The sequence below is a fragment of the Oncorhynchus nerka genome, linkage group LG27 (assembly GCF_034236695.1).
Source record: "Oncorhynchus nerka isolate Pitt River linkage group LG27, Oner_Uvic_2.0, whole genome shotgun sequence".
Taxonomy (NCBI): domain Eukaryota; kingdom Metazoa; phylum Chordata; class Actinopteri; order Salmoniformes; family Salmonidae; genus Oncorhynchus; species Oncorhynchus nerka.
Window position 1 is genome coordinate 28,134,566 of NC_088422.1, and position 22,375 is coordinate 28,156,940.

The 22,375-nt window shown below is 42.5% G+C and overlaps 1 protein-coding gene across 1 annotated transcript in view; it reads right to left on the reverse strand.

Annotated features, from left to right (window-relative positions):
• The window catches only part of LOC115111193 (nuclear receptor corepressor 2-like), a 178,232-nt gene that overhangs the window by 99,362 nt on the left and 56,495 nt on the right, over positions 1-22,375 (reverse strand). The window contains 1 exon segment of the mRNA XM_065011528.1: positions 10,190-10,367. Coding sequence (XP_064867600.1) covers positions 10,190-10,367 — 178 coding nt within the window.

Genomic DNA, 22,375 nt, shown 5'->3' on the forward strand with positions numbered 1-22,375 from the left:
AGTATGCAGTACATTGGTCCTCGTGAGATTACGTTACACAACGACAGGGCTATTCAGAGCTAGTTATTTCCCTGCTAGACAGGCTGCTTGTATTATATAGTCTAGTCTGCTCCCCCTTTTCATGTCCCTCTGTCTCTTCCTCCTCCACTTCCCTTTATCTGTGCTGCTCTCTGTATTTGCCATTTTCCTATTTTCACTCCCCATTCCTCTTCTATGTCTCTCCTGTTTAACTCATTCTTTCCATACAGTGATTGCATTTGACAGAACTTACAGTCAGGTCCAGAATTATTGGCACCCTTGATAAAGATTCACAAAAAAGAGTGGATCAAATAAATGCAAATACTGAGCTATATGGTCGGTGAAAAAATACAATTGCTCAGATAATGTATTTTGTTTAACAAGTAATATAAGAATATATATAAAAAGAAGGGGTCAAAATTATTGGCAGGCAGTGTGGCCCCAGTGATGCGTTGGGCAGACCGCACCACCCTCTGGAGAGCCCTGGGGTTGCGGGCGGTGCATTTGCCATATCAGGCAGTAATTCATCCCGACAGAATGCTCCCAATTGTGCATCTGTATAAGTTTGTGAGGGTCTTAGGGGCCAAGCCAAATTTCTTCCGCCTCCTGAGGTTGAAGAGGCGCTGTTGCACCTTCTTCACCACACTGTCTGTGTGGGTGGACCAATTCAGATTGTCAGGGATGTGTACGTAGAGGAGCTGGAAACGTTTTACCTTCTCCACTGCGGTCCCGTCGATGTGGATAGGGGCATGCTCTCTCTGCTGTCTTCTGAAGTCCACGATCAGCTCCTTTTGTTTTGTTGAGGGAGAGGCTATTTTCCTGGCACCGCTCCGCCAGGGCCCTCACCTCCTCCCCTGTAGGCTGTTTCGTCATTGTTGGTAATCAGGCCTACTACTCCAACGTCTGCAAACTTAATGATTGAATTGGAGGTCTGCGTTGCCACGCAGTCATGGGTGAACAGGGAGTACAGAAGGGGGCTGAGCACACACCCTTGTGGGGCCACTGTGTTGAGGATCAGCGAAGTGGAGGTGTTGTTTCCTACCTTCACCACCTGGGGGCAGCCCATCAAGAAGTCCAGCACCCAGTTGCACAGGGCGGGGTTCAGACCCAGGTCAAAGAACAGCATTCTTACATAGGTATTCCTCTTGTCCAGATGGGATAGATCAGTGTGATGGCGATTGCACTCTCTGTGGATATATTGGGACAGTATGCAAATTGAAGTGGGTCTAGGGTGTCAGGTAAGGTAGATGTGATATGCTCCTTGACTAGTCTCTCAAAGCACTTCATGATGACAGAAGTAAGTGCTAAAGGGCAATAGTCATTGAGTTCAGTTACCTTTGCTTTCATGGGTACAGGAACAATGGTGGACATCTTGAAGCAAGTGGGGACAGCAGACTGGGATAGGAAGAGATTGAACATGTCCGTAAACACTCCAGCTAGCTGGTCTGCACATGCTCTGAGGACGTGGCTAGGAATGCTGTCTGGCCCGGCAACCTTGCGAGGGTTAACACGCTTAAATGTCTTACTCACGACGGCTTCTGAGAATGAGAGCCCACAGTCCTTGGGAGCAGGCTGCATCGGTGGCACTGTGTTATCCTCAAAGCGGGCAAAGAAGGTGTTTAGTTTGTCCGGAAGCAAGACGTCAGCGTCCACGACGTGGATGGTTTTCTCTTTGTAATCCGTGATTGCCTGTAGACCCTGCCACGTCACATGTCTGAGCGGTTGAATTGCGACTCCACTTTGTCTCTGTAGTGACGTTTTGCCTGTTTGATTGCCTTATGGAGGGAATCAACTACAATGTTTGCATTCGACCATATTCCCAGTCACCTTGCCATGGTTAAATGCGGTGGTTCACGCTTTCAGTTTTGCACAAATGCTGTCGTCTATACAAGGTTTATGGTTGAGGTAGGTTAATAGTCACAGTGGGAACAACTTCGCCCATACACTTCCTGATGAACTCAGTCACCGTGTCTGTGGATATGTCGATGTTTTCTCAGAGGCTAACCGAAATATATCCCAGTCCGCGTGATCAAAAAAAATCTTGAAGAATGGATTCCGATTGGTCAGACCAGCTTGGAATAGACATTAGCACAGGTGCTTCCTGTTTGAGTTTCTGCCTATAGGAACGGAGAAAATCGAGACGTGATCTGATTTGCCGAAGGGAGGACAGGGGAGGGCCTTGCAGGCATTCCGGAAGGGAGAGTAGCAGTGATCGAGTGTTTTAGTAGCGCGAGTACTACAGTCAATGTGTTGATAGAACTTCGGGTAGTGTTTTCCTCAAATTTGCTTTGTTAAAATCCCCAGCTACAATAAATCCAAGTGCTATAATCCCTCAGGTTTGGCAACAAGCACATTTCAGCAGGAGCTTGTCAATCAGCATCTCACAGCCCTCGATGAGACAATGTTTTGGAGGCAATCATCAGCCAAACGAACTGTAACATACCATTTCCATACACCATCGCACAACATGTTTAAGTCAAGAGGGGATTCTTTGCCATCAATGGATTCCCAAAAACGAACGGAGCAATAAACGGCACCCACAAAGCCCCATCCTAAAACGAGTTAGACTATGTGAACAAAAAAGGCTTCCACTCTGAATGAGACAGTTTATGTGATGCCCAAAAGACGCTGTTGAATGTGGTGGCAGAGTGGCCAGGTGGAACGCACAACACGTTCATTCTGCAGAAAGGCAATGTTGACCTACACGCCTACAGGAGGGAGCTGTTGAGGGCGGATGGCTTACTGGTGAATGTTGTTTACTCATTTGAAGTACATTTGCCATTGCTAAAGCAACATCAATTGTCCTAATAGTCTTTTCTTTGTAGCTGTGTTTTTATTTTTACTGGTCAAAGCACAACTGAGTGAACCTAATAAAACCTTCTGGTTGTATTCAATCTGACAATAGCACCTCTATTTCAGCCTCGGAAAAGTATATTTTCTGAGCTTTTTTTTGGTTTTCATGGTAAGGCGTTGTATATTACCCACATATGGGGTAACCATATATAGCTAATCAGGGGACGTTCAAAATGTAAATAGCCAAGGTCGTGCACAAGCACTGAGGCTGAGAACTGGTATTTAAATGATTATCTCCTACCCGTGTGTGTACGACACAGGTAGGACTGTTTCATAAATCACATTTCTATGCATACACACATTCTACATTTCATTCAACAGTAGTATTCAAAAATAGTTTCTACGCAATATTGATAGAATAGAGCTCTTTGGCCATGCATACCAGTGCTGGGTTTGGCGTCGAATTAAGGATACATAAGCAGAAAAGAACCACAAAAAATACAGTGGTGGATCTCTGATGTTATGTGGCTATTTTGCTTCCACTGGTCCTGGGGCTCTTGTTGAGGACAACAGCATTCAGGTCAATCCCCCTCCTCATCCCTCTCCCAGTCCAAGGATCACATTGTGATGGCGGTGTCTAATAATACCCTGGCTGCCCTGGAGGAAGATGCTGCCACTCAGCAGGATCTCAAGCAAAAGAAACACACTGCTGTCCCCACAAGCAGGCCACAGCGGAGAAAGGCGATTTTCACCACTGAGGGACAGCCACGCTCTTTTGCCCCTTATTAAAAAAAGGACTAAATTATGAATCATCTGGAAAAGATTAAGAAAATGGGCAAAAATACTTCTGCTAACATTTGACCTGTAGAAGATAAACAGGACGTAGCTAGCTAAACAGAGACCGCAAGTGTGGGTGTAGCAACCTTGTTCCCTGAGCACTATGTAAATGATGAACAACTTCCACTGACGCCAGATGGTAGAGTATGAGTGGGAACAATCATTCCTTCCAGGTGCCAGAACTTGCTGATGAGCAAGGAAACGGTACTAGCAGTGTGTCATCGTCTGTGTTGATGACGGGTGAAAGGAGAACGGAGAAGTGAGCAGAACAACCTTCCCCCTGAGACTCTGACGTAGAAAAAGAACCTGTAGAAAGTAAGACACACTGACTGCACCAGCCCCGATCACGGGACACATTCTCAGAGCTAGCTAACATTCCACACATCTGCGATTGCCACTTTACACGCCACAGCACCAGTGCAGTAAAAGCAGAGCACAGTTGATGAGTAGGGTAGGAACTCTACAAGTGAAATGCAATCTGCCTCACTCCTGGCTGAACTCATCCCTTGATGAAGAGGACATATTCACTATGACTAGCTGCTGTGTATACCACCACCAGTGGTCCTTTGTAGCTTAGTTGGTAGAGCATGGTGCTCATAACACCTGGGTAGTGGATTTGATTCCCGGGACTACTCATACATAAAATGTATGCACGCATGACTAAGTCGTATTGGATGAAAGTGTCTGCTAAATGACATATACCGCATTCGGAAAGTATTCAGACCCATTGACCTTTTCCACATTCTGTTACAGTACAGCCTTATTCAAAAATGAATTAAATTGCCCCCCCTCATCATCAATATACACACCATGACCCATAATGACAAAGCAAAAACCGGTTTTTAGATTTTTTTGCGAATTTATGAACATTTTCAAACGGAAATATGACATTTACATAAATATTCAGACCCGTCACTCAGCACGTTGTTGAAGCACCTTTGGCAGCGATTACATCCTCAAGTCTTTTTGGGTATGATGCCACAAGGTTGGCACAGCTGTATTTGGGGAGTTTCTCCCATTCTTCTCTGCAGATCCTCTCAAATTCTGTCTGGTTGGATGGTGAGTGTCGCTGCACAGCTATTTTCAGGTCATATCCGGGCTCTGGCTGGGCTCTCAAGGACATTGAGACTTTTACTGAAACCACTCCTGCCTTGTCTTGGCTGTGTGCTTAGGGTTGTTGTCAAGTTGGAAGGTGAACCATCGCCCCAGTCTGAGGTCCTGAACACTCTGTAGCAAGTTTTCATTAAGGATCTCTGTACTTTGCTCTGTTCATCTTTCCCTCGATCCTGACTAGTCTCCCAGTCCCTGCCGCTGAAAAACATCCCCACAATATGATGCTGCCACCACCCTGCTTCAACGTAGGAATGGTGCCAGGTTTCATCCAGACGTGATGCTTGGCATTCAGGCCAAAGAGTTCAATCTTGGTTTCATTAGACCAGATAATCTGGTTCCTCATGGTCTGAGTGTCCTTTAGGTGCCTTTTGGCAAACCTCCAAGAGGAGTGTCTTCCGTCTGGCCACTCGACCATAAAGGCCTGATTGGTGGAGTGCTGAAGAGATGGTTGTCCTTCTGGAAGGTTCTCCCATCGCCACAGAGGAACTCTTGAGCTATGTCAGAGTGACCATCAGGTTCTTGGTCATCTCCTGCCACGGCCATTCTCTCCCGATTGCTCAGTTTGGCCGGGCAGCCAGCTCTAGGAAGAGTCTTGGTGGTTCCAAACTTCTTCCATTTAAGAATGATGGAGGCCACTGTCTTCTTGGGGACCTTCAATAATGCAGAAATTTGTTGGTACTCTTCCCCAGATCTGTGCCTCGACACAATCCTGTCTCGGAGCTCTACGGACAATTCGACCTCATGGCTTGGTTTTTGATCTGACATGCACTGTCAACTGTGGGACCGTATATAGACAGGTGTGTGCCTTTCCAAATCATGTCCAATCAATTGAATTTAACACAGGTGGACTCCAATCAAGATGTAGAAACATCTCAAGGATGATCAATGGAAACTGGATGCACATGAGCTCAATATCAAGTCTCATAGCAAACGGTCGGAATACTTCAAATTGAAGTCGGAGGTTTACATACACTTAGGTTGGAATCATTAAAACTAGTTTTGGTAAGTCGGTTAGGACATCTACTTGGTATATGACAAGTAAATTTTCCAACAATTGTTTACAGACAGATTATTTCACTTATAATTCACTGTATCACAATTCCAGTGGGTCAGAAGTTTACATACACCAAGTTGACTGTGCCTTTAAACAGCTTGGAAAATTCCAGAAAATAATGCCATGGCTTTAGAAGCTTCTGATAGGCTAATTGACATAATTTGAGTCAATTGGAGGTGTACTTGTGTATGTATTTCAAGGCCTACCTTCAAACTTAGTGCCTTTTTGCTTCACATCATGGGAAAATCAAAAGAAATCAGCCAAGACCCCAGAAAAAGAATTGTAGACCGCCACAACCGTCTGGTTCATCCTTGGGAGCAATTTCCAAATGCATGAAGGTACCACGTTCATCTGTACGAACAATAGTACACAAGTATAAACACCATGGGACCACGCAGCCGTCATACCGCTCAAGAAGGACACATGTTCTGTCTCCTAGAGATTAACGTAGTCTGGTGCGAAAAGTGCAAATCAATCCCAGAACAACAGCAAAGGATCTTGTGAAGATGCTGGAGGAAATACGTACAAATGTATCTATATCCACAGTAAAACGAGCCCTATATCGACATAACCTGAAAGGCCCCTCAGCAAGGAAGAAGCCACTGCTCCAAAACCGCCATAAAAAAGCCAGACTATGGTTTGCAACTGTACATGCGGACAAAGATCATACTTTTTGGAGAAATGTCCTCTGGTCCGATGAAACAAAAATAGAACTGTTTGACCACAATGACCATTGTTATGTTTGGAGGAAAAAGGGGGAGGCTTGCAAGCTGAAGAATTTGTGGGCAGAACTGAAAAAGCGTGTGCAAGCAAGGAGGCCTACAAACCTGACTCAGTTACACCAGCTCTGTCAGGAGGAATGGGCCAAAATTCACCCAACATTTTGTGGGAAGCTTGTGGAAGGCTACCCGAAACGTTTGACACAAGTTAAACAATTTAAAGGCAATGCTACCAAATACAAATTGAGTGTATGTGAACTTCTGACCCACTGGGAATGTGATGAAAGAAATAAAAGCTGAAATAAATAAACTATTATTCTGACATTTCACATTCTTAAAATAAAGTGGTGATCCTAACTGACCAAAGACAGGGAACTTTTAAAATTATTAAATGTCAGGAATTGTGAAAAACTGAGTTTAAATGTATTTGGCTAAGGTGTATGTAAACGTCCGGCTTCAACTGTATATTTTCATGTCGTTATTGAACACAGTGTAAACATTCACAGTGCAGGGTGGGAAAAGTATGTGAACCCTTGGATTTAATAACTGGTTGACCTTCCTTTGGCGGCAATAACCTCGACCAAACGTTTTCTGTAGTTGCGAATCAGACCTGCACAGAGGTCAGGAGGAATTTTGGACCATTCCTCTTCACAAAACTGTTTCAGTTACACTATATTCTTGGGATGAGCGGTTTTCACACCAGACGAGGTCATGCTACAGCATCTCAATCGGGTTGAGGTTAGGACTGACTGGGCCACTCCAGAAGGCGCATTTTCTTCTTACTTCAACTGTATAATTGTTGATGTGCAGACTGTTAAGGCAGACTGTGTTTGTCTATTGTTGTGACCTAGATGAAGATCAGATCAAATGTTATGACCAATTTATGGAGAAATTCAGGTATTTCAAAAGGGTTCACATACTTTTTCTTGCCACTGTGTAAAAATAGCTTACATAAAGCCAACAGATAAAAACATTGGAGCCTACAGGTAGAAAATAAAAATAAATATCCTATAAATCACATTGTAGACAGGCTATGTGTAGCCAATGAACTTGAAACATTATATCAACTATTAACTTGAGTACCGGCAGCTCAAATGTTCTACTACTTGAGCTCCTGTTCCTCTTATAGAATTTAGATCAAAAGTATTGTGGAGCTCCTGTACCTAAATATAAACAGTACCAGCACCCAAAATGAGGTCCGGAACCTATTTCAGTCAAAGTCAAATCAGGTAGGTCTATTTTATGACATTTGCATTGGATTAGAGCATGACATTTTTCCCTTTTATGCTGAGTGGTTATCGAAAGGGAGACAGCTGGAAAGATTTTTCAAATACACAAAAGAACCATTGTAATTCTCAATGAAGGTGAAAACAGATTTTGTCTGCTTGCTGTTTGAGGTGAATAAAACATTACTTTGAGAAGCTCCACAGTCATTAGTGGTGGAGCATTAAGCCAATCAGAAATACTCACAGATCCCAAAATGGGCACATTTATATGACTACCTCTGCGCGCAGGCCAGGTAGCATATAGGCCTACATACATCTATGTGTGCGTGTCCTTACTCAACATTGATAGGAGCGGAGTGCTCCAAACAAAAAAATGACTAAATTGACAAAACTCGTAAATGGAATGAAACAAACAAAAACCTGTTTCTCACAAGTGTAGCATAAGTTGTGCACTCTGCAAACAACGTGTCCACTCGGACAATGAGAACGGGAAGACTAGAACGATAATATTGAATGCATTAAAATAAATGACTGTAAACAAAGTAACAAACATTGTATATTATAAACTATAGGAATTAACAGTAAATGTACTACAGATGATAAATGTAATGAAGTTATGAAACAATGAATGTGCACAAATTAGTGGGAGAGAGCGCATTCTGGCGAGGGAAGTGTATTATGGATCTGGGCGCATGGTCAATCCGATGTCTGCATTGGTCATGCAGCATTTACGGTGATATGGCCTCGGCAGAAGTCAGGGCATTCATACTTCTTGCAGTGCAGAGCTCGTCAAGCAATTGTGATCCGATTCAGGAAACTAGGCATATGTCGCAAGTCACGACTTCACAGGAGTTATTTTTTAACGTAAACAAAAAAATAATAATAAAATTGCGTCTTTTTGGGAGAAATGCATTCTCGAGCATGTGAAATAGTATGTGCCTTAATATCAAACTTGTATGCCATCTGTAAATACAAATAAAATGGTAAATGACGAGTCCAGTTGTTTAGCCACAAATAAACGTGAGCAACCTCCCCACTAGCCATGATTGGCTGAGATAATAAGTGGGCTGGACAAGCCGAGAGATGAGTTTGGATTGGTCTACCATATAGCATGCATCTGTCTTTTGGAGCTGGTCAGTATGTCTAGGGAATCGTGTCAAACGCGGCTTTTAAAAAATGTATCCAGAGGCATGCAGTGGGCATGCCTCTTGGTAAAAGACCAAGTCCATATTATGCTTCAGAAATAGCAGCCCAAATAAATGCTTTAGAGTTCAAGTAACAGACACATCAACTGTTCAGAAGAGGCTGCCTGTAACAGGCCTTCATGGTCGAATTGCTGGGAAAAAAACACTACTAAAGGACACCAATAAGAAGAGACTTGCTTGAAACACGAGCAATGGAAATTAGAATGGTGGAAATCTGTCCATTGGTCTGATGAATCCAAATTTGAGATTTTGGTTCCAACTGCCGTGTCTTTATGAGACGCAGAGCAGGTGAACGGATGATCTCTGCATGTGTGGTTCCCACCGTGAAGCATGGAGGTGGTGTGATTGTGCTTTGCTGGTGACAATGTTGGTGATTTATTTAGAATTCAAGGCACACTGAACCAGCATGGCTACCACAACATTCCGTAGCAATATGCCATCCCATCTGGTTTGCCCTTAGTGGGACTATCATTTGTTTTTCAACAGGGCAATGACCCAACACACCTCGAGGCTGTGTAAGGGCTATTTGGCCAAGGAGAGTGATGGAGTGCTACATCAGATGACCTGGCCTCCACAAACACCTAACCTCAACCCAAATGAGATGGTTTGGAATGAGTTGGACAGCAGAGTGAAGGAAAAGCAGCCAACAAGTGTGCAGCATATGTGGGAACTTCTTCAAGACTGTTGGAAAAGCATTCCAGGTGGAGCTGGTTGAGAGAATGCCAAGAGTGTGCAAAGCTGTCATTAAGGCAAAGGGTGGCTACTTTGAAGGATCTCAAATATAAAATATATTTTGATTGTTTTAGCAATTTTTTGTTTACTACATTATTCCATATGTTTTATTTCATCGTTTTGATGTCTTCACTATTATTCTACAATGTAGAAAATATTAAAAATAAAGAAAAACCCTTGAATGAGTAGGTGTGTCCAAACCTTTGACTGGTACTGTATATATATTTGTTACTGCTCGACTAAAACAATCTTGTTTGATCAACCACCTAACAACCAAACAATTGACCAGTCAACTAATTGGGGTCAGCCCTACTTTGAACCAAACACACATCAAAGCAGGAGTCCTTTTAGTCCATAATCCAACAGTGACCTTTGACATGCCAGCATCACCCAGCTTTCAGAACTCAAACAAAAAATTCAAAATGAAAGTCCCTCAAGAGATTTAATCGACTTTGGCCTTTGAGATCCTTCTGTCAAGTAATCAATACTGACCTTTGACATGTCCTCAGCCCCTCCCAGAGGAAGTTGTGGGCGGTGGGATGAGTGCCTCATGAGAGACTCCGCCCCAAGGTCCAGGCGGGGACGCTTTATCTCAACATACTCCACCTCTGATTGGTTGTTGGGCTCAGGTAAGTAGATGTGCTCATAGCGGATGTGTTGCTCCTGACCTCTGTCAGGAGAAAGCACAGGGAGAGAAGACAGGTTAACATCTATATTAATTAACTGAGGGTGTAGGTCATTTCCATGTAAAATTACCTATGAGCACCAACATGTGAAGTTCATAAGAGCATGTCAAATTGGGTGTCAAATGAAAGCTAAGATTCTATATTTTGGAGAAATTAAGGCATAAATACATTATTCAATTGTTTTCCATTCTAAAAATTAGGAATAGACAAAGGCTTTGATTTCTTGTCAAATAGATTGAAAATGAGTCTAGCAGAAAAGTCATAAAACTGGACCATTTTATCTCCAACACTTGATTCAAAGACGCAATCATGGACACGCTTAGTGACAGTTATGGCAGCTTCACGTGATGTATTGTTGTCTCTACCTTCTTGCCCTTTGTGCGGTTTCTGTGCCCAATAATGTTTGTACCATGTTTTGTGCTGCTACCATGTTGTGTTGCTACAATGTTGTTGTCATGCGTTGCTGCCATGTTGTGGTGTTGTCTTAGGTCTCTCTTTACGTAGTGTTGTAGTGCCTCTCTTGTCGTAATATGTCTTTTGTCTTATATATATTTTTTGTTGTATTTTTTTTTTTTTATCCAGACCCCATCCCTGCAGGAGGCCTTTTGGTAGGCCTTCATTGTAAATAATCATTTGTTCTTAACTTACTTCTAGTTAAAAAATATTCTAATATAAATATCATCAAGGCAAAGTGTGGCTATTTTGAAGAATATGAAATATATTTAGATTTGTTAAACACTTTCTTGGTTACTACATGATTCCATGTGTTATTTCATAGTTTTGATGGATTATTTGTTCTGCCTTCTGTACGTTTAAGAAACATTGCCTTGAACCTTGAAATTTTTTTATTTTATTTTTTTATTTCACCTTTATTTAACCAGGTAAGCAAGTTGAAAGCAAGTTGAGAACAAGTTCTCATTTACAATTGCGACCTGGCCAAGATAAAGCAAAGCAGTTCGACACATACAACGACACAGAGTTACACATGGAGTAAAACAAACATACAGTCAATAATACAGTAAAAAAAAACAAGTCTATATACAATGTGAGCAAATTAGGTGAGAAGGGAGGTAAAGGCAAAAAAGGCCATGGAGGCAAAGTAAATACAATATAGCAAGTAAAACACTGGAATGGTAGTTTTGCAATGGAAGAATGTGCAAAGTAGAAATAAAAATAATGGGGTGCAAAGGAGCAAAATAAATAAATAAATTAAATACAGTTGGGAAAGAGGTAGTTGTTTGGGCTAAATTATAGGTGGGCTATGTACAGGTGCAGTAATCTGTAAGATGCTCTGACAGTTGGTGCTTAAAGCTAGTGAGGGAGATAAGTGTTTCCAATTTAAGAGATTTTTGTAGTTCGTTCCAGTCATTGGCAGCAGAGAACTGGAAGGAGAGGCGGCCAAAGAAAGAATTGGTTTTGGGGGTGACTAGAGAGATATACCTGCTGGAGCGTGTGCTACAGGTGGGAGATGCTATGGTGACCAGCGAGCTGAGATAAGGGGGGACTTTACCTAGCATGGAGCCAGTGGGTTTGGCGACGAGTATGAAGCGAGGGCCAGCCAACGAGAGCGTACAGGTCGCAATAGTGGGTAGTATATGGGGCTTTGGTGACAAAACGGATAGCACTGTGATAGACTGCATCCAATTTGTTGAGTAGGGTATTGGAGGCTATTTTGTAAATGACATCGCCAAAGTCGAGGATTGGTAGGATGGTCAATTTTACAAGGGTATGTTTGGCAGCATGAGTGAAGGATGCTTTGTTGTGAAATAGGAAGCCAATTCTAGATTTAACTTTGGATTGGAGATGTTTGATATGGGTCTGGAAGGAGAGTTTACAGTCTAACCAGACACCTAAGTATTTGTAGTTGTCCACGTATTCTAAGTCAGAGCCGTCCAGAGTAGTGATGTTGGACAGGCGGGTAGGTGCAGGTAGCGATCGGTTGAAGAGCATGCATTTAGTTTTACTTGTATTTAAGAGCAATTGGAGGCCACGGAAGGAGAGTTGTATGGCATTGAAGCTTGCCTGGAGGGTTGTTAACACAGTGTCCAAAGAAGGGCCGGAAGTATACAGAATGGTGTCGTCTGCGTAGAGGTGGATCAGAGACTCACCAGCAGCAAGAGCGACCTCATTGATGTATACAGAGAAGAGAGTCGGTCCAAGAATTGAACCCTGTGGCACCCCGATAGAGACTGCCAGAGGTCCGGACAGCAGACCCTCCGATTTGACACACTGAACTCTATCAGAGAAGTAGTTGGTGAACCAGGCGAGGCAATCATTTGAGAAACCAAGGCTGTCGAGTCTGCCGATGAGGATGTGGTGGTTGACAGAGTCGAAAGCCTTGGCCAGATCAATGAATACGGCTGCACAGTAATGTTTCTTATCGATGGCGGTTAAGATATCGTTTAGGACCTTGAGCGTGGCTGAGGTGCACCCATGACCAGCTCTGAAACCAGATTGCATAGCAGAGAAGGTATGGTGAGATTCGAAATGGTCGGTAATCTGTTTGTTGACTTGGCTTTCGAAGACCTTAGAAAGGCATGGTAGGATAGATATAGGTCTGTAGCAGTTTGGGTCAAGAGTGTCCCCCCCTTTGAAGAGGGGGATGACCGCAGCTGAGGCAAATTCCGTTAACAAAAACCAGCATTCCTTTAAGATACTTTCTAATTTCACTCCCTCATGAGGGAGGATAATGAAAGTTCACAGGTAGACCTATCCATTAGTTAGAGTTTTTACTAATATCAATTCTGATATGAATAATTAAGTGATTAAAACTCAAAATGATGTTACCAAATCGGTCATTGAATTGGCTACAATGGGAAATCGTATTAGTCATCAACCACAGTTGGGCCACATGCTACTGTCCTCCCTTCCACTGACTGTTGTGTTCAGCTCATAGTGTCTCCTGTTACTGTCCTCCCTTCCACTGACTGTTATGTTCAGCTCATAGTGTCTCCTGCTACTGTCCTCCCTTCCACTGGCGTACTGTTATTTTCAGCTGATAAGTTCTCAGTTCTCTTTCTGTCTTCTGGTGGTCAAAGCAGAGTGTGAAAAGTATGGACAACCCCTCCCTCTCTCTCTTCTCTCCAATTAATGTCACCTCTTCTGGCTCTTACTCACACCCTCCCTTTCCATTTACTGTAACCAGCATCCTCAACCACTGAACACCGACTGACACTGGACGTTGAAAAGTAGTTTACATTTCAATCTTTTTCAATTTCAATCTGCCCTGGCCTTGATTTCAACATCCACAGACATCGTTTTTTGGTCAGCACCAGCCTTGATTTCAACGTCCACAGACATCGTTTTTTGGTCAGCACCAGCCTTGATTTCAACATCCACAGACATCGTTTTTTGGTCAGCACCAGCCTTGATTTCAACATCCACAGACATCGTTTTTTGGTCAGCACCAGCCTTGATTTCAACATCCACAGACATCGTTTTTTGGTCCGCACCAGCCTTGATTTCAGCATCCACAAACATCTGGACCAGCCATCATTTAGCCCAAACAGCGGTCCATGATTGGTTCAGATCTTGTCTGGTCCAGACCAAATCTGTACCAATCATAGATATCTATGTTTCACAAGTTTGGACAGTACATTAGAGCACAGTAGACCACAGAAAAGTAGAGTATAGTTCAGTACATTACAGTATAGTAAAGAAAAGTAGAGTATAGTTCAGTACAGTCCTGTACAGTAGAGTAAAATAGAGTGTAGTAGTGTTCAGTGCAGTACACAGTAGAGCACACTAGAGTTGAGTACACTAATGTACTGTACTGAACTCGACTCTACTGTCCTGTGCTGTACTCTACTGAGTTATACTTTGATGTCCAAACTTGTGAAACATAGACCTCTGATTTGTTCAGATCTGGTAATGGCAGAGCTCATTAAAATAATAGCCAGCGTGTAGAATAATACCCAAATATGCAAAGGTGGATATTGCATTTCTACCTATGTGTACATATTTAGGAAACATCGCCATGAACATTATGACATTCATATCCATTGTTATGCATTTCGCAAATGTGTTAATGACTGTACATCCACTTCACTTTAATAACCAAAATAGATTTTTTCAAACTCAAGGTGTCATGTCATAGCTCTCGATGTGCAAAACTGATAGAGACATACCCCAAGCGACTTACAGCTGTAATCGCAGCAAAAGGTGGCGCTACAAAGTATTAACTTAAGGGGGCTGAATAATTTTGCACGCCCAATTTTTCAGTTTTTGATTTGTTAAAAAAGTTTGAAATATCCAATAAATGTCGTTCCACTTCATGATTGTGTCCCACTTGTTGTTGATTCTTCACAAAAAAAATACAGTTTTATATCTTTATGTTTGAAGCCTGAAATGTGGCAAAAGGTCGCAAAGTTCAAGGGGGCCGAATACTTTCGCAAGGCACTGTATGTGTGGGGTAAAGAGATGAGGTAGTCATGCAAAAATCATTAAACACTATTTTTGCACACAGACTGAGGCCATGCAAACGTATGTGACTTGTTAAGCACGTCTTTACTCCTGAACATATTTAGGCTTGCCATATCATAGGAGTTGAATACTTATTGACACAAGACATGTCATTTTTTCATTTTTAATTAATTTTTAAAAGCAATTATATTTTGACATTATGGCGAATAGCGTGTAGGCCAGTGGCAAAAAAAATCTCAATTCAATCAATTTATTATTTAGGCTGTAACACAACAAAATGTGGGAAAAGTGAAGGAGTGTGAATACTTTCGGAAGGCACTGTACATTTTAAGTGACAAATCTGAGTCTCAGCACAACTTCATTACAGTGGAATTGCCCTCTAGCAGACTAGCAGGAGGACACATTGGCCAACTGGCACCAGGGAAGCTCTGTGCAAATAAAAATGTAATAAATACATTTTTTAAACTATTTAGAATTGTAAGTTTGTTAAATCAAATCACACAGATCACGTTCAATGTTAGTGGGTAGACAAAAGCCCTCTTAACAAAATGTTCCATTGTGTATTAGGACTATATGATGTATCAGAGTAATATTGAGTCATTGTGCTGGTTTCTTTGAGGATGACAGATTTCTCTTTCGAGTGGTTGCCAATATCCATTCCTGAGAGCTCCTCCACCCCCACAGTACAGTGGTAGAAGTGCTTCGTCACTTGGGAACACAACTGTGCTACATGAAAAAGTGACAATCCATGAAACACTCAAAACAGATAATGTTCCTCGGGAGCTGTGGGATTTGACAACATGACTAATGTTTAGCTCATCCATTTGTAAGGCCAACACGGTGAGTGGTCTAAAAAACGAGGAAACTACACGAGAACAATTAGGCCACTCATTATTTTACTCACTCAGAGCAGCATACTGCCCTCGCATACTAGCCTACCTGATGCATTCCATGTCTGCACACAAACCCTGGGTGATTGGCTAAAAACTTGAAAGTCATAATGACCTTAAATATTACTTGTGTCTGCTGTACAGTCTGACATGATAAGCTACTGGCGTGTCTAATTAAAGCCCATGACTCAGAGGGAGCATAGTTTTTCAGTAGACTGGAATACTGAGGCAGATCAAACAGACGCCCAAAATGTAAAGGTACATAGTTCCAGTAAAAGACCTTCAGACTCAGACAAATACAATACAATAAAACAAAGCATAAAGCCTAGTTGCTCTTCAATTTGCTGAGCTTTGCATTGTCAAGTGGTCAGTACTCACTAGGCCACACACAAAAGCCCAAAACCATGTGTGGCGTCTAGTCTGACCTCCCCTGCAACATCCCTGTACTGTACCACACAATCAGAAAAGAGCTGGGTGGCCTGGAATGCTAACAATTACATGACCAAAGTCATGGGTAGAGGGGAAGGAGGGGGGAGCTGGGCTGTAATATGATAAGTCATGGTCTGCTTTATGTGTGGTTTTAAACTCAGGATGTGGCCCAGAAGTTAATTGACAGCATGCCAGGGCAGATTGCAGAGGTCTTGTAAAAGAAGGATCAACACTACAAATATTGACTCTTTGCATCAACTTCATATAATTGTCAATAAAAGTCTGACACTTATGAAATGCATGTACTTATACTTCAGTATTCCATAGTAACATCTGACAAAAATATCTAAAGACACAACATTTGTGTCATTCTCAAAACTTTTGGCCACGACTGTACACTGAGTGCACAGAACATTAAGAACAGGCATGGCCCATGTTGACTCCAATGCTTTCCACAGTGTCAGGTTGGCTGGATGTCCTTTGGGTGGTGGGCCATTCTTGATACACACAGGAAACTGTTGAGAGTTATAAAAAAAAAAACTTTAACAAAAAAAACTCAGCAGCGTTGCTGTTCTTGACACCCAAACGCCTGCGCCTGGCACCTACTACCATATCACGTTGAAAGGCAGTTAAATATTTTGTCTTGCCCATTCACCCTCTGAATGGCACACATACATAATCCAGGTCTTAATCATTCTTTAACCTGTCTCCTCCCCTTCATCTCCACTGATTGAAGTGGATTTAACAGGTGACATCAATAAGGGATCATAACTTTCACTTGGATTCACCTGGTCAGTATGTCATGGGAAGAGCAGATTTATACACTCAGTATATGTTGATTCATCGGGGTAGGTGTGTCTTGTCTGTTTAATCAACCAAATCATTAACTATAGATTTCATTCATTTGGACATAAAACTCCAAATATGCCATCCTAGTATATAGAAAATACATTTTATTAGTCTTATAATATCTCTTAGGACCTGCCTAAAATAATTCAGTTGAATTTATTTTTGATGCTGTAGAGTCAATGGATCTGTTAATATAGATTCCCACCCACATCTGCACACCTCAAGTCACTGGCATGCGCACGGTAGACACAAAAGGCATAGGCAGACAAGAATGTGGTAAAAATGGGCCTGTTTGTTGTCATTTAAACATTGGCCTGAAAAAATATAAACCGCACATCCTATGTGAAAACAGCATCAGTAACAAGACTGCTAATGTCAAAATGGAAGTGGCTTCTTGGGCGGGGGGGGGGGACTGGGAACCAACCATAATTGCCAGTACAGAGCCAAAGGCCTACTGTGAGGTTTATTTTAGTGCCAGGGAGCAGAGAGTGTTTGTCTTGCAGGACACCAGTGCTACTATAATCATTTAGACCCATTCTGCTATATTATCCCCAATGACTAGACAGCAGGAATGTAGCAAGGACATATTTATTACTTATGCAATGCTGAATCTGAAAGGTGTAATGGGGTGGCCTGGACTGCAAAATTACCAACTTTTCTGTGTATAATTTCTTAAACAGTGTTGCAAAAAAGAATATGAAAACCCAGATGGTGTGTGAAAGCCCTTCCCCCTGCTTACTCCCTTTCCTGACACACACACACACTCTTATTTCCATAGAGGCTTGGCACTTACATAATCACATCAAGATCTGTGGATTTCTTTATACTACCCCCCACCCCACTTCTCTCTCTCCAATCTTATGCGTGAGTGTGCAACAAAATCTGTTCCCTGGGGAGGATTTGTCAGGAGTGAAAAGGAGAGAGAGGTATGGGAGGTAGGGTAGAGGGGTGAGGGACGGCGAGGGGTAGCGGTGCGCAGCGCAGTGACAAGAAACAACAACAGCTCCATTAGTCTCTCACTGGCTCAGACCCCATTATGAGCAGAGCACAGATCATGCGTGCTGATAGCGCTGCGTTATCCTGAAAACACTACGCGTTTGTGACTCTGCCAATCTCTCTACTACCATCCCCTCCCAAGGACCAGCTCAACTCTGCAGCTGTGCAGAGAGCAGGGGAGGCTGGGAGAGAGAGAGGGGGCCAGGAGTAGGAGCTCCATGGTAGGATTAGGGAACAAAAGAGAGTACAGTAATAGCAAAACAATAAGGAGAGAATGTCAAAAAGATACAAATGGGTTTACCCTTCCACTGAATGGCGCACAAACTGAACATCATCAATTGTTTGATAGTTGTTCAAAAATGGATAGGATAACTTATACATGATGCAATAGCCTAGACAGAGTGCTGTGCCTCAGGAAAAACATACAGTGAAAGCAATGAAAGGGAAAATATTGAGCTAAAGTGTCCTTCAGAGAATATGCTAGAACATACATCTTGAGTTCAAATAAATGATATTGTTTCCGCACAGGGCAAACCAACAGATTGCCTAATGCTAGCACATCACTCATGCTTGTGCATCTATTTTTTTGATAAACAAAGGTCTCCTTTTTCAGCTAATGCTGAGAAAAAGGTTATTTGAACAGTCTTGGGTCACTCAACCGAGACCGCTCTTCTCTGTGTCAAGGAGGCTCTGCTCTCCACTCTGCCATAGCTGACTCTCTCTCCTCTGTTCTCATCTTCCGAGATCTATCTATCCACTGCTTTCGACACCGTGAACCATCAGATCCTCCTCTCCACTCTCTCAGGCAGGGCATTAGGCTCTGCACACTCTTGGATTGCACCCTACCTGGTATGCTGCTCTTACCAGGTGTCAGAGATAGGATTTGTGTCTGTACCACGTACTCTCACGACTGGTGTCCCCCAGGGCTCGGTTCTAGGCCCTTTCCTCTATACACCAAGTCCCTTGGCTCCAACATATTCTCACATGGTATCTCCTATCATTGCTATGTGGATGACATTCAACTATACTTTTCTCCTTCCCCCTTCTGACACACAGGCGGCAACATCTCTGTGCGCCTGGCAGATATCTCAGCATGGGTGTCGTCCCACCACCTCAAGCTCAACCTCTTCAAGACTGAGCTGCTCTTACTCCCAGGCAAGGCCTGCCCGCTCAAAGACCTCTCCATCATGGTTGACAACTCCACGGTGTCCCTCCCAGAGTGCAAAGAACCTTGGCGTGACCCTGGACAACACCTTGTTGTTCTCTGCAAACATCAAAGAAGTGACTCGCTCCTGCAGGATCATGCTCTACAACATCCGTAGGGTACGACCCTACCTCACAGAAGAAGCGGTGCAGGTCCTAATCCAGGCACTGTCAACTCCCGCCTGAATACCTGCAACTCGCTGTTGGCTGGGCTCCCCGCATCTATCATCAAACCCCTGCAACTTATCCAGAACTCTCCAGTCCGCCAGGTGTTGAACCTTCCCAAGCTCTCCCAAGTCACCCCGCTCCTCCGAACACTCCACTAGCTTCCAGTCAAACCTTGCATCCACTACAAGACCATGGTACTTGCCTACAGATAGGGCTGTGGCGGTCATGAAATGTTGCCAGCTGGTTATTGTCATGCAAAAGACCTTTAATTAAACATAAACACGTTTAGCATCTCTTGGCCTCAACACAACGCTGTTGAGCACCTTTGGATCATTTGCATTTAAAAAAGTCTAAAAGAAAATTGAATGTACACCATCACAATAAATCCATTATTTATTTTAGGCAGGTCTAGAGAAACAGTATGATATGAACGAAATGTATTTCAGGTGAACAGACTGAGTTGGCCTACTGTAGATACATGTTATCTGGCTTATTCAATTAGCTGACAAGATATGCTTATAAGTCCTGTGTCAGTATTTTTTTTTTTTTTTTTACAGTAAGAAGAATAGAATAAATTAGAAAGGATATTTTTCCCATTACAGAGCGAGTGTAAAAGTATTCATTTGAAACAGGTCCTACAGGCTAGATGTAGACTTATTTGGCAACTTTAGTTGTGAATGATACAAACCTTAAATCTTAGTAAACATATCATAACATTCTGAAAATATTCAGACCCTTTGACTTTTTCCACATTTTGTTATGTTACAGCTTTATTCTAAAATGGATTTAAATTTAAACAAATTCTCTATCTACACACAATACCCTATAACGACAAAGCAAATGCAGGTTTTTAGAAATACCTTATTTACATACGTTTTCAGACCCTTTGCTATGAGACTCAAAATTGAACGCAGGTGCATCCTGTTTCCATTGATCATCCTTGAGATGTTTCTACAACTTGAATGGAGTCCACTTGTGGTAAATTCGATTTGAAAAGGCACACACCTGTCAATATAAGGTCCCACAGTTGAAAATGCAGGTAATAGCAAGAACCAAAACATGAAGTCAGAGGACTTGTCCGTAGAGCTCCGAAACAGGAATGTGTCGAGGCACATATCTGGGGAAGGATACCAAGAACACAGTGGCCTCAATCATTCTTAAATGGAAGAAGTTTGGAACCACCAAGACTATTCCTAGAGCTGGCCGCCAGGCCAAACTGTTTGCCAAATAGGCACCTAAAGGACCATGAGAAACAAGATTCTCTGGTGTGATGAAACCAAGAATGAACTCTTTGGCCTGAATGCCAAGCGTCACATCTGGAGGAAACCTGCTAACATTACATGTATGATCTGTGTAATAATATTAATTGAATCAGAAATCCATTTGCAATCCTAGCTACAGCCTAATGTTAGCTAGCTAACGTTGGACCTAGTTGTTAGCTTTAGCTACCTGCAGATTAATACTACAGCTATGACAATGTTTTTACTGGTAGTAGTGTGAGTTGGGATTATGCTGGTTCATTGTTTAGCCTGCTAGCCATCCAGCTCCACCAGATGATTACATGACCCATCAAGTTAACCAGGTGTGTCTGTGGGTGATTACAGCCATCTATTGTATTTCATTAACATGTGTACATGTCTAGACCATAGTGACCCATCCACTTAGCCAGATGTGGTTGAGGGGTGGTTATAGCATTTCCTTCACATGAACCATGAATTTAGGCAAGTGTATCAGGTAAGCGTCATCTAATAATTATAAAATGTCTTTATCTGGACACGTTTTGTTTTTGATATTGCTACTATGCAAATAACCATTTCACTGTACAATTTACACCTTCTGCATCCTGTGCATGTGACAAATAAACAAACATTTTATTTGATATAGTGTGTGTTTACCAGAGACAGTAAAGTGAAGAACAATATGACCTGCACCCAAGTCAGATTAGAATATAGACCAAGGACTAGGAAGTGTATTTTTTACCTGGAGTTTTTCCTTATTGTAGGATACTACTTTATCCACTTTTAGTCTTGAAATCTTTGGTTGTTCACTAAACTACTCTCTTAGCACATGGCCTCACCTGTGAATCCTTAAAGAGATGGGTGGGGCTAAGGCTTAAGAGGGTGTGAATGATGCTGAATGGGTGTAGATGAAGAAGAGCCATTTCCACAAAAGTGGGTTTACAAGTTTATCATCAACTTTCGAAGCAGAATTACTTTCCCATTGTTCCTCAAATGTAGTGTATGATATACCATTTTCTAGCTCCGAGTCTCTACTTTTATCCAACGTAAAAAAAACATTTCAAATGCTGCTACATAAGACCGAATCGGTCACATATATGGGCTGCATGGTGTGACTATAGGCTATTGATGATTTGAGAAAGGAGCCAATAAAGCTTGCACTCTGTTTCTTGCCTCGGGCTGCACAGCTGTTCTCTCGTCAAGGGATCACATTTTCACCCATCAGACTATTCTCAATTTAATCTGGTCTTTACTAATATGTCAAATTAGTTTAAATTTAGAATGGCACATTATCAAATGGGCAGGAACAGGGGGAAAAAGATATGTCATCTGTATGCACTCGAATAGCGAACGGCCAAGCGCTTTCCCGCCGGGCCATTTTGTAGGCTAATTTGATTTTATAGCAGCGTGTGTGTTTAACATGAATAGCTGAGAAATAAATATAACACTTATTTCACTCCTTGCATCAACCACTGTTTGAGGAGCATGCTCTCGCTGCACGACAGGTGATATTCCTGTTTGAGGAACATGCTCTCGCTGCACGACAGGTGATATTCCTGTTTGAGAAACATGCTCTCGCTGCACGACAGGTGATATTCCTGTTTGAGGAGCGTGCTCTCGCTGCACGACAGGTGATATTCCTGTTTGAGAAACATGCTCTCGCTGCACGACAGGTGATATTCCTGTTTGAGAAACATGCTCTCGCTGCACGACAGGTGATATTCCTGTTTGTGGAACATGCTCTCGCTGCACGACAGGTGATATTCCTGTTTGAGGAACATGCTCTCGCTGCACGAC